The 12,175-nt window shown below is 44.9% G+C and overlaps 1 protein-coding gene across 1 annotated transcript in view; it reads left to right on the top strand.

The window, feature by feature from the left end:
• The window catches only part of TBX5 (T-box transcription factor 5), a 139,627-nt gene extending 127,931 nt beyond the window's left edge, over nucleotides 1-11,696 (top strand). The window contains exon 9 of the mRNA XM_060250066.1: nucleotides 10,674-11,696. Within this exon, the coding sequence (XP_060106049.1) occupies nucleotides 10,674-11,260 (587 nt within the window). The 3' untranslated portion in view covers nucleotides 11,261-11,696. The remainder of the gene's footprint in view (nucleotides 1-10,673) is intronic.
• Nucleotides 11,697-12,175: the final 479 nt, after the last annotated feature.

Below are 12,175 nucleotides of genomic sequence, written 5' to 3'. Positions count from 1 at the left end.
CGCATTTTGTCAGAGGTTTGTGTGACAATGACAATTTGTTTCTTGGCTCTTTAAAGTGTCACAGGAGTTTTAATTTTTTAAAATGTATCTAAAAAGAGAAAGAAGACTGACATTCCCAACAGCAGCCCAACCCTACACTCCCCTCCCCCGCACACACACACCTTGAAATGTTTTACGGTTTCCCAAGATGAAGCTTTTTTCCATTTTCAGTCCTCTCTGTTCTGTCTGTTCCTCAGTTTAGGCTCCATGTATCTATTAACATTTTCAGTCCTCTCTGTTATGTCTGTTCCTCAGTTTAGGCTCCATGCATCTATTAACAAGCACGTATCATATAACTATGTTTTAAACTGAATCAGACCTGGCAGTGACTCTACAGAGTCTGACAAAGAAGGGACTTTCCCAATACCAGTTCCTACCTGATCTCCTTTTAGATGGAGATGGCAGTGACTGAACTTGGGATCTTCTGCATGCAAAGTCTGGGTTTTATCACAGAGCCAGGGCCCCTCCCCACCTTGGCCTAAAGTCAAGACAGTCCACAGTAAACAGCTGAAAGCAGGAAGGAACAATTGGCACAAAATAATAATAATAATAATAATAATAATAATAATAATAATAATAATAATAATAATAAAAATTTTATTTATATCCCGCCCTCCCCGCCGAAGCAGGCTCAGGGCAGCTAACAGGACATGGTATATACCATGATTATTATACAAAGCAATTGTAAAATACGATATGCCACAAACCACAGTCTCTACAAATTAGGGTTGCCAACTCTGGTTGGGGAAATTCCTGGTGGTTTAGGGGTTGTGCCTGGGGAAGACAGGGAGTTCAGTCAGGTTGTGATGTCACTCTAGGAATTCTCCTCAAGTCTATCATATACCATAGAGTCCACCCTCCAAAGCTTCCTCAAGGGAACTGATCTCTGTAGTTTGAAGATTAGTTGTAATTCTGGGACAACTCCAGGCTGGTAACCCTAGTATGAATTGTTTAACAAACAAGCTACAAACTCTAGTTTGGAACCTACCGGCTTTTCAACTGGTGCAGGTAGAAAGGTCCTTTTCTGATCACCTTTGCTGAAAATTGTGGAATCCAGGTGGACAAAGGCCATTTAGGATGGGGGCTTCAGTGAGGAAGGGAGTCAGGCAAAATGAAGAAAACAACAGCAGCAAAAATTAACAGGATCCACCATCCATTTGAAATTTCACTATGGTGCTATCCCCAAATCTCTATTTTAATGACTTGTATTTGCTTACATCTCAGAATAGGGGAGTCATAAAACCATGGTTTATAAAACACAGTTTACTGTAACAACTGAATGTTGCCCTAAATTGATGAATGAGCTTATAATAAGGGAAGAGGTGGCCCTTTGATGTACTATGGGTGCCAACCTCCAGGTGGTGCCTGGATATCTTCTGTTATTATAACTGATCCCCAGGGAACAGAGATCAATTCATCTGGAGTAAATGGCCGCTTTGGAAGTTGGACTCTATGGCATTATGCCGTCCCTCCTCATCTCCATCCCCAAAATCTCTGGATATTTCCCTTCTTGGAGCTGGCAACCCTGCTGTCTATGATGGCTTCTGTTGGTAAGAATCAGCATGTTGAAATGATCTGGGAGGCAAGATGAAACTGACTGAACTGTGTGAAGAAGGATCTGATAAGTGTGTGTCAAACAGTGCTGTTCAACAGGCACGGGGCTGCATCTCATACCAACTGAAACTTCTTAGTTGTCTTCAAGGGCAGCTCCACATATAGCCCCATTGAGGCTGACAGTTTCAGTTCAAATACATTACAGAAAGCAGCCAAGATGAAATACAGAGAGTTGAGCACATAGCGGTATGCAGGCTGAATCCACATCCAGGAAGATAACTGGTGCCTGGGATAAAGATAGCTTATCAGGTAGGGAGGCCACCAAAAAGGATTCAGGATTAATTCCAATAGTTAAATAGCTAATGCAAGATTATTCAGGGGGCTGAAGGGGTTTGTGTTTAAATTTACTGTTGTTCTGAGTACTTGTGCAGGATTTGTTAAACCATTTGTCCAAACAGCAAGAGACTGGAATATGCAAATAAGAATTTTTGTTCAAATGTGGCAACTTTTGCATTTTGGAAGTTACCAGGGATGATTTTAAACATTCTGATGGACAATCAAAATGAAATACATTTCGCTAGATCATTCATTCAGGGCTAAGATGCAACACGTTATCACCAAATGTAATACTATTATGCTTTTGGATTCCCCAACCTGTTAAATTTTGCAGGAAAAAAAGTTGGTATCTTGTTGGCTCATTAGAATAGCTCCCAAAGTAACGGTATCCATTAAAAGGTCACAGAACGGCTGACCAGGTTTGGAGTTTCTCAGAACTCTTCATCAGAAAAGTTGGGGGAAGGAAGGAGAAAAAAATGTTTTGGATCACGAAGCCCCACAATAGGCAACCTATAATAATCTTATTATGGCAGTACAGTAAATGGAACAGCAACTTAACTAGACTCTCAAAACCAGATTTTGGATTGTGCCAAAGACTTACTGGGAAGGTGATAATTCTTGTAGCACCTGTAACTGGGAATGGCCCAAACAATTAAGATAGAGAGAAACAGAAAAATTGTGAGTGTGTGTGTGTTGGAGGGGGGTGGGTTTCCTTCCTTGAATTTCTGTTGGTGCTAGTCAAGATGCAATGTTAGAATGCCAGATTACAACTGGAGAGATCTGGGTTCAAACTGTAGTTCTGGAAGCTGTTTTAGGTGACGTTGGGCCAATCATTCGATCTCTGTCTAATGTACCTTGAATTTATTTAAGATAAAATGGGAAGACATCTATTTATGCTGACCTGTGGTCTATGGAGAAAGTAGAATAAAATTGTGGTAAGGAATCTGAACACATGGGAATGCATGAAGTCAGACACAAACCAGGACCATACAATCGGCCATTTATGTGAAAGTGGGGAAATGATAGTGTCCCTAGAGATCATTATTGTTGCATCTTTACAGGTCATTGTTGTCTCATCTGACAGGAGTGGCTTCCAGGGTTTCAGGTAGAGATCTTTCACATCACTTGTGACTAAATAATTTTCACTGGATATTGTAGGGATTGAACTCAGGACCTTCTGTATGCAAAGCAGACTCCACCAAGCCTCATCCCCACCTTATTAGACCTCCATGTTTCTTTGGACATGCAATGGGAGAATCCCTGTCTTTTCCCCATCAGGCTTCCACATGAATGACTTAACATTCTAGTCTTGGTTTGTTTGATAGTTCTTCTGTCCCTTTTGAGAGGCTGTAAATAGAAGCTTGTGTTCAGTTTGCGGATACCAGTGGGAATTGTTCTTGTTCCTCCCAATATAAATAGGAGAATCTTCTAGTTAGTTATAACTTTAAAGTGCGAAATTGTCTGCACTTCCTTCTCAAGGAACATCATGCACAGGAACTTCTGAAATGAGGTGGGGGTTGTGTGTGCATGTGAAGTGCCATCAAGTTGCTTTTGAGTTATGGAGACCCTATGTGTTGATGACCTCCCAAATGTCCCATTGTTAGCAGCCTTTCTCAAGTCTTGCCAACTGAGGGCCATGGCCTCTTTGAATGATTCAATCTATCTCATGTTGGGTCTTCCTCTTTTCCTGCTGTTGCCTGCAACTTTTCCAAGCATGATTGGCTTTTCCAGGGACTCTTGTTTTCTCCTAGTGTGACTAAAGTATGACAACCTCAATTTAGTCACTTCAGCTTCTAGGGAGAATTTAGGCTTGACAGTAGAAGATCTTTTCTGGTATGGTTTCTTGAGACCTGAACCCTTTCCCTCAGAACCAACTGCTTGGTAATAGAGCTGGGAAGCTCTCAGCGCCGAGTAAACACATTTCTCTTTACTTGGGCCTTTTCTCAATTGTTCTCTGTGTGTGTGTTTTTTCTTTTCCCCAATCTGTTTTGATGTTGATGATGGCTATCTTGGCCAGGTGCTCCTTCCTTCCCTCTACCTAACCTATCTTGCAAGGTTGCTGTAAGGAGAAAATAGAAGGTGAGGGAAGTATTGGCATTGATTTGAGCCTCTTGGCAGAAGGAATAGGGCTTTAAAAAGTGTCCAGATTAGAGTCTAGAAGTTGGTTCCAAGGTCCCCATCCTGTGTCCTAGACATGAGTTGTGAGTTCCCTTCAGTTCCCATATATATGATGCGCAATTTGGATTGCAACTATACTGAAGATGGAGATTAAATTTCAGCCATTCCCTTGTGCCATTTTCCCAACCTGAAATGGTCCCAGGGAGGTGCTGTTTTGCTCATTGAGAAAGCCAGTGAGCTATGATAGGTAGAATTTGTACTGGCTTGATATCCCAGCTTTCTCTTGGCACAGTATGTTTGCCACACAAAATTGATACAATCAGGGCTTTTTTGTAGGGAAAACCCCCAGCAGGAACTCATTTGCATATTAAGTCACACCCCATGATGTCACCATTGCTTTGTACTGGGCTTTTTTGTAGAAAAAGCCCAGCAGGAACTTATTTGCATATCAGGCCACACCCGCTGATGCCAAGCCAGCCAGAACTGTGTTCTTATGCATTCCTGTTCAAAAAAAGCCCTGGATACAATAGAATCGAGCCCAGAAAACAGATTTTGGCTGAGTTTAGGCTGCTGTTTGTATGAGCTTGGGGTCAAACTAGGTCAGATGCCACATAATAAAAAAATGGGACCCTCCCAGAATTTTATGTTGGGCTGTATCCTGCCAGCTTTTCCAGTGGTGAAAGATGTGTGTGTGTGTGTGTGTGGGGGGGTGCTTTTTGGACCACCAAAATGTAGGTTTGCAAATTCCATCTTCAGAAATTTCTGCAGATTTGGGGGCAGTGCCTGGGCAATGTAGAGTGGGGAGTTAAAGGGGATATTATGCTATAAAGTCTGTCCTCTAAAGCTGCCATTTCCTCCATGGGAATGTAGCCTGGAGATCAGCTGCAGTTCCGAGAGAGCTCCAGGTGCGCCTGGAAAGGTGATGAGCCTACCTAAATGGCTCTGCTGAGGATCATGGAACCCATGTTGGCAAATGTCAGAAAGCATGACAGCTGCACCAAGGAGGGGAATCATAAGAAATAAAGCAGAAATGCTGGTAGGGGACAAACTTCTAAAATGAGTCAGGTGTAGGGTTGCCAGCTCTGGATTGGGAAATTCCTGAAGTTTTTGTGTGGAGCCCACAGTAGGCAAGGTTTAGGGTGAGGAGGACATCAATGGGGTATAATGGTTCTTCAAGGCAATCATTTTCTCCAAGTGAACTGATTTCTGTAGGCTGGAGTTCTACTGTAATTCTAGGAGATCTCCAGAGCCTACCTATAGCCAGGGCCAGCCCTGCCACTAGTCAAATTAGCTAGGGCGCTAGCCTTCTGGGGGCACCAAATTGGGTGCTATAATTCATCTGTTTTTAAAAATCATTGGGGGGGGGCACCAGAAGTTAGCCTTGCCTAGAGTGTCAAATAGTCGAAGGCCAGTTTTGCCTGTTGACTGCCAACTCTAGTTGAGTCAGACCAGAGTGGCATGGGAGGAAGTCAAGAGTGGGTTTAAAATCTCTCCAGGCCTGTTGCCTTTTAGAGGTAATTACAGTGCTGGGGTGGTAAGTTAGTTTCTTTGAAACCATATGGGGGCAGAAAATTAAGCTCCCCCTCTTCCCTCCTCCCATAGCCCCAGTCTGAACAGTGTCTCTTCAAGGAAAAATATTCGTATTCTTCAAACACCTGGAGGTTCTAGTGCTATGAGGCACCAGGTCAAACTAACAGTCATCCTCTCTCCTTGATACAACAGTCCAGCTCTCTCTGGCTTAACCTCCAGCCAATTCCCTCCCCCAGTATCCCATGGCATGCCTCAGCAAGAAAAGGCCCAGCCCTCTGACTGCCAGTGTAATCTGCCAACAGAGAGGCAATCCATCATCCGTCCCCAGCGTTGCAGTGTGATAAAGAATCAACAAAGGGTTTCCTTCCAATTTTGGGATTCCCACTAAGTGGGTGGTTCCCCTTGGCTCCTTTCCTCTCCCCTTCCCTTATCTAATTTCCTTGCATTGTCACAGGCAAGAGGACTGTCTCTCTCATGGCACATCTCACCTCCCCTCAGTCACTTGGTGCGTGGCTAGCCCTGTGAGGTAGCCAAATGGGGGTGGGTGTCCTCCCATTTTACTGTTTCCTCACTATCTGCCCAGTGGCGGGAGCTTTACCAGCCACAAAAGGCTCTTTTATCAAAACTGCCACATGCTTTAATCCTGGAGAAGCCGCATCCTGTCAGAAACCTTCCGGCATGTTCTGTAAATCTTGAATGGTACATCTCTGGGGCATGAATTGGCCTTTCCTTGCTCAGCTTTTCTATACTCATTCAGGAAATCCAAATTAGTTCACTGTCTTTTTGACAACAGAAGAGGGAGGGGGGCTTATCAAGTGATCCACCAATTCAGCAAGGAGCAGACACACTGTGGTTGTAGGGTTGACAACTTTGGGTTGGGAAATTCCTGACTATTTGGGGGTGGATCCTGGAAAAGACAGAGTTTGAGGAGAGGAGGGATCTCAGCAGGGTATAATGTCATAGGCTCCATTCTCCAGAGCAGCCATTTTCTCCAAGGGAACTGAATCCTGTAGTCTGGAGATCACTTGTAATTCCAGGATATCTCTAGGCTCCACTGGGGGCAAGGTTCATTGTTTGGTGGCAGAGCTCATATTTACATGCAGAAGATTCCCAGTTTAATCAACAGCTTCTCCAGTTAAAGGACATACTTTCTATTTTGTCATGTTTTTTAGAGAAAGATCCCCCCCACTCCCGACCTTGGTAAATCATTATTGTTGCCTTATTGGGGAGGGCAGAATAAAACATTTGCATGAATGAATGAATGAATGGATGGATGGATGGATGGATGGATGTTCTTAAATAAGTTGCCATTTCTTGAATGGGGTTCACTATAGGTTATCTAGAAATTAAATCTCTGAATGTGCCTCTCATTTCAAGTGCATATGGTGTGCATATAAATGCGTATGACCAGTAAGGCACCAAGTGGTACACAACCTGTTTTAATTCACTGCAGTTTAAATCCCAGTCAGGCATGCCAGCCTCCAGGTGGGACCTGGGATCCTCAAAAAGTTCATCTCCAGACTACAGAGATTAGTTCCCCTGGACAACATGGCTGCTTTTGAGGGTGGACTCGATGGCATTGTACCTAACTGGGGTCCCTGTCCTTCCCAGCCTACATCCCTAAATCTCCAGCAGTTTCTCAAGCTGGAGAAGAAGAAGCAGGGCTTTTTTTGAGCAGGAACACACAGGAATGCAGTTCCAGCTGGCTTGGCATCGGGGGCATGGCCTAATATTCAAATAAGTCCCTGCTGGCTTTTTCTACAAAAAGCCATGTGTGAAACAATGGTGATGTCAGGGGATGTGGCCTAATATGCAAATGAGTTCCTGCTGGGCTTTTTCTACCAAAAAAAGCCCTGAGAAGAAGAGTAGGCTTTCAAACCCCACTTTCCCCTATCCTGAGGAGTCTCAAAGTGGCTCACAATTGCCTTGCCTTCCTCTCCCCATAACAGGCACCTTGTGAGGTAGGTGGGGCTGAGAGAGTTCTGAGAGAACTGTGACTTGCCCAAGGTCACCCACCTGGCTGCATGTGGAAGAGTGGGAAATCCAACCCAGCTCTCCATGCTGGCTCTCCCTGGGAGCAGACTACCCTTCCTCCCCATCCCACCAGTGGCTGGGGGGGATTTGGCAACCCTACCTCCAGACTGTGGTCTTAAGCACACATGATGCAGCCATCTTGCTTAAACAAAACAGGAATGGGTTCCCTCAGTGGGGACAGAAGACCAGCTGGAACCCCATTCATACTTCCTGGAGCTCCACAGAAGCACTCTGTATTTCATGTAAAGTCAGTATTTGCACTGTGGCAGGAGCCCCTTGGCTCAGAGTGGTAAGCAGTCCAAGCTCTGCTCAAGACCTGAGTTTGGTCCCAGTGAAAGCTGGGTTTTCAGGTAGTCGGCTCGAGGTTGACTCAACCTTCCATCCTTCTGAGGTCGGTAAAATGAGTACCCAGCTTGCTGTGGGGGAAGTGTAAATGACTGGGGAAGGCAGTGGCAAACCACCCCATAAAAAGTCTGCCGTGAAAACGTTGTCAAAGCAACATCACTCCAGAGTCGGAAATGACTGGTGCTTGCACAGGGGATTACCTTTACTTTTTACTTTAAAATGTAGATGACTGGAGAAGGCAATGGCAAACCATCCCATATAAAGTCTGCCAAGAAAACATTGTGATGTGGCATCACCCCATGACTGGGTGCTTGCACAGTGTACCTTTACTTTTTTTTTTTTTTAGAATGTCTATGGAGTCTAGTCCACCTTTAAGAAAACTGAGACATTCCATCTTGGCTCTTAAATCAATGGAGAACAGACTATGGGAATATAACTGAACTGAGTCCGAACTGAGTCTGTTGTAATGCATCATGTAGCCAATATTCCCTTACCATCATGTACCAGTGATAGATTTCTATGTACAACAGAATGTTGTGGTAGACTAGATGAGTACCCTCAGAATACAAATAGAGGAGGATGTCTTTTTTTAAAAAACTATTTCCACAATGTAACATACTCCCTGTAGTACATCAGGGTAAAAGGCTTTCTCTTCTGGTTTTCTGATGAAAGACAGGTAGCTTTTAAACATAGTGGTTACCCCCCTCATTTGAAAAGTCCAGTCTATCCATCCAGAGCTCCACCATGTTATTCTTCTCCTACATGTACTGATTCGAACAATGCTACCTTGGGACCACAAAGATGGGTATCCAGCATCCTGTACCAGTGTGATTTTCTTTGTCTTAGATTGCCTGATTCTGCTTGCACTTTTTTTTTATATACTCTGCTGCATGTACACACTTTCCCTTTGTGCTACAAACCCTGCCTGTCCTATATTGTGTAATTATTCATTCTGTGACAGTATCTATTATCATCATCGTTACAAGCCCCAAGCTAGATTGGAGCATCTCTAATGCCACTTGCAAAAGAAAGCTTGGAAAAACAGTGAGAAAGGAGACTGGTTGTTGCAGTTGCAGGCTGTTCTTTCCATCCAATGCTTATAGTACTAACAGCAGGCCATTCTTGTGCTGAGATTTCCTTAGGGTGCCACTTAGAGAGGGTGAAGGAGATCTCCCCATCCACACACCCCTTGAAGACCACTGCTTGTTCTATGGCTTGATTAAAGAAACATTCATTGGTTGATCATGTGAGTTTTAACTGATTAAATCTGCAAAACCACAGGGCTTTTTTGTAAGAAAAAGTCCAGCAGGAACTCATTTGCATATTAGGCCACACTCCCTGAGGTCACAATTGTTTCGCGCAGGACTTTTTTTGTAGAAAAAGCCCAGCCGGAACTGGGTTCCTGTGCATTCCTGTTCAAAAAAAGCCCTGCTGCAAAGTATTAAAGCGATAGCTTTGAAGAGAAAAGGCTGACTTTTTTATTTGTCTAAGATTAGATGAAGGGATTTTGAAGGGGGTAGCCTAGAAGAGGCATTTTGTGGCAGCAAAGGGCCTGTAGCAATGAAAGAGGGAATGCTTTTTCTGAGACAGGGTTGTAGCTGCATTTCTACGTTGCTGCTGGCAATCAGAGTTTGTTTCAACCCAGGGTTCCTCGATTGTGCTAAGAAACAAAAGGGAAGGAGACCAGAGTGTGGCATACAAGTCCAGAAGCAAACCTGGCTTTATGTTGGCTTGGTTGTGCTAAGGCTGTGGCTTTAGAAAATAATCCTTAGGATTAATGTAGCATTTCAAGAGTTAAAAACACATCATGACAACTTATAATGGTGGTGCAGTGCTCACCTTGTGATGCAGAAAGGGAAAGGGCTAAGGTTGAGAATCTTCGTTGGGGCAGACTTAGTGATTCTGGGGGCAGAAGTACAGAATCACTGCCATCTCCTTGAGGCCAATCTCCTCCTGATAGACTTTCCAAGTCCCAGCAGGGAATCCCCAGGTTTTGCAGGCCCCACTTCACTGCTGGCCAGCTGGTTTTACAATATGTAGTGGGTTTTATAATGTGTATTTTCAAAAACTTCTTTTAATGGTTGTTGACCACTTTGGGGACCCTAAGTTGTGTGGAAATGTGGGATCAAAATGATCTAAATAAATAGATCTGTGAATAAGTAATTACGAGTAAATCACCAGATTTTAGCGAGCCAGTTTGGTGTAGTGGTTAAGTGCGCGGACTCTTATCTGGGAGAACCGGGTTTGACTCCCCGTCCCTCCACTTGCAATTGCTGGGATGGCCTTGGATCAGCCATAGCTCTGGCAGAGGTTGTCCTTGAAAGGGCAGCTGCTGTGAGAGTCCTCTCAGCCCCACCCACCTCACAGGGTGTCTGTTGTGGGGGAGGAAGATAAAGGAGATTGTGAGCCGCTCTGAGATTCAGAGTAGAGGGCAGGATATAAACCCAATATCTTCCTCCTCCTCCTCCTCCTCTTCTTCACCAAGGGTAGGATGCTTATATTGCTCTGTTGCACGCTTTTACATGGGTTGTGTCTAGGTTACACAATCTGACTTTATCAGTAGGATGTTGCCCACAGTGAGTTCCCTCCTGGTGACTCAGTTTCCAAGGGTGCAGGAGGGGGTTTGGTTTGGATTGGGGCTATAAGACATGGGAGAAGGAATTCAGATGCCCCATGCCATTTTCCCAAATTTTTCACTGTCGGTTTTCCATCCTCAGATGAAGAATGTTCTACCACAGAGCATCCTTACAAGAAGCCCTACATGGAAACATCCCCTGCTGAAGATGATTCTTTCTACCGTTCCAGCTACTCCCAGCAGCAGGGACTCAATGCCAGTTCATACAGGACTGAATCAGCTCAGCGCCAAGCCTGTATGTACGCCAGCACTGCCCCACCCACAGAGGCCGTGCCCAGCCTGGAAGACATCAGCTGCAACACATGGCCTGCCGTGCCCTCCTACAGCAGCTGCACAGTGACTGCTATGCAGCCGATGGACAGACTCCCCTACCAGCATTTTTCGGCCCATTTTACCTCTGGCCCTTTGATGCCCCGCCTCACCACTGTCGCTAATCATACCTCACCGCAAATTGGGGACACCCATGCCATGTTTCAGCATCAAACCTCTGTCCCTCACCAGCCGATTGTTCGGCAATGTGGACCTCAGGCGAGCATTCAGTCGACTCCCAGCAGCCTCCAGCCACCCGAGTTCCTCTATTCCCACGGGGTGCCCCGGACCCTTTCCCCCCATCAGTATCATTCCGTGCACGGAGTGGGCATGGTGCCAGAGTGGAGCGAGAACAGCTAACAAGGCCACGTGGAAGAGTTGCTGGGGAAATTTCACTGCAACACAGCAGGTGGTTTTGGGAGACTGAATGTTCTAACTGAATGTTCGTATCCAAGCACTCGAGAGACAGACGATGCCCTATCTGGCCAGACCATGGTATTGTATCTTCTCCTCTTTAATTCCTAAAGGTCATCAACAAACTTACCCCCATATTTTCTCCCAACAGACCCTAGATCCAGACACAGCTGCCACACAGAGTTTGCATTGCTTCTGCACCGATGTTTGCCCCATACATTTCCTTTATTTTGTTTTCAGGTGACTCACAGGATTTTATTTTTGCTGTCTTTTGACACACAGAAGAGTGCTTGAGCAACCAGCTAGAATGCATTGCGCTTTTGTTTCTTTCTTTCTTTGGTGTTGAGATTGACATGTTATATAATAAATTATAATATATATAGATATATATATTCTTTCAAGTCACTTGGGGGGAAAGCCTGTTTCAGCAGTGACTTAAAATGGGGGAGGGGGCTGAAGAGTATGTGGGGTTTCTTTTGAAAGGTCGCACTAGTGGTCTATGATCAGATCCCCAGACATGCAAAAAGGAACTTTGGGTGGCGGGGGGAGGAGAGAGACCTGTTATGGATCGGGGCCATAGTGCTGAGCAAAGATAGCATAATGCTTTTGCTCCTGGGTAGTTTGTCTTGGGGGGGGGGGGTTGCTTTAAGCAGGTGTTTCTGTTGTCCTTACCTTTCTCCTTCCAGGCCCTAAAGCAGCTTGGTAATTATACAGGTAGAAAAAGCTCCCACCACCTTTCCACAGCACCCTGGCTTCAATCCAAACTGCTCTCCCCTCGCGGCTCTTTTTTGCAGCTGAGCTAACCTTTGCGGAATCTGATCATGAGTCCTCAGTGTTGTGTGTAGTTTACCTCGCATTAAA

Source organism: Heteronotia binoei, chromosome 11 (genome assembly GCF_032191835.1).
Source record: "Heteronotia binoei isolate CCM8104 ecotype False Entrance Well chromosome 11, APGP_CSIRO_Hbin_v1, whole genome shotgun sequence".
Classification (NCBI taxonomy): Eukaryota; Metazoa; Chordata; class Lepidosauria; order Squamata; family Gekkonidae; genus Heteronotia; species Heteronotia binoei.
The sequence above is the reverse complement of the archived record's forward strand: the minus strand, read 5'-3'. Positions and strand labels throughout refer to the sequence as shown.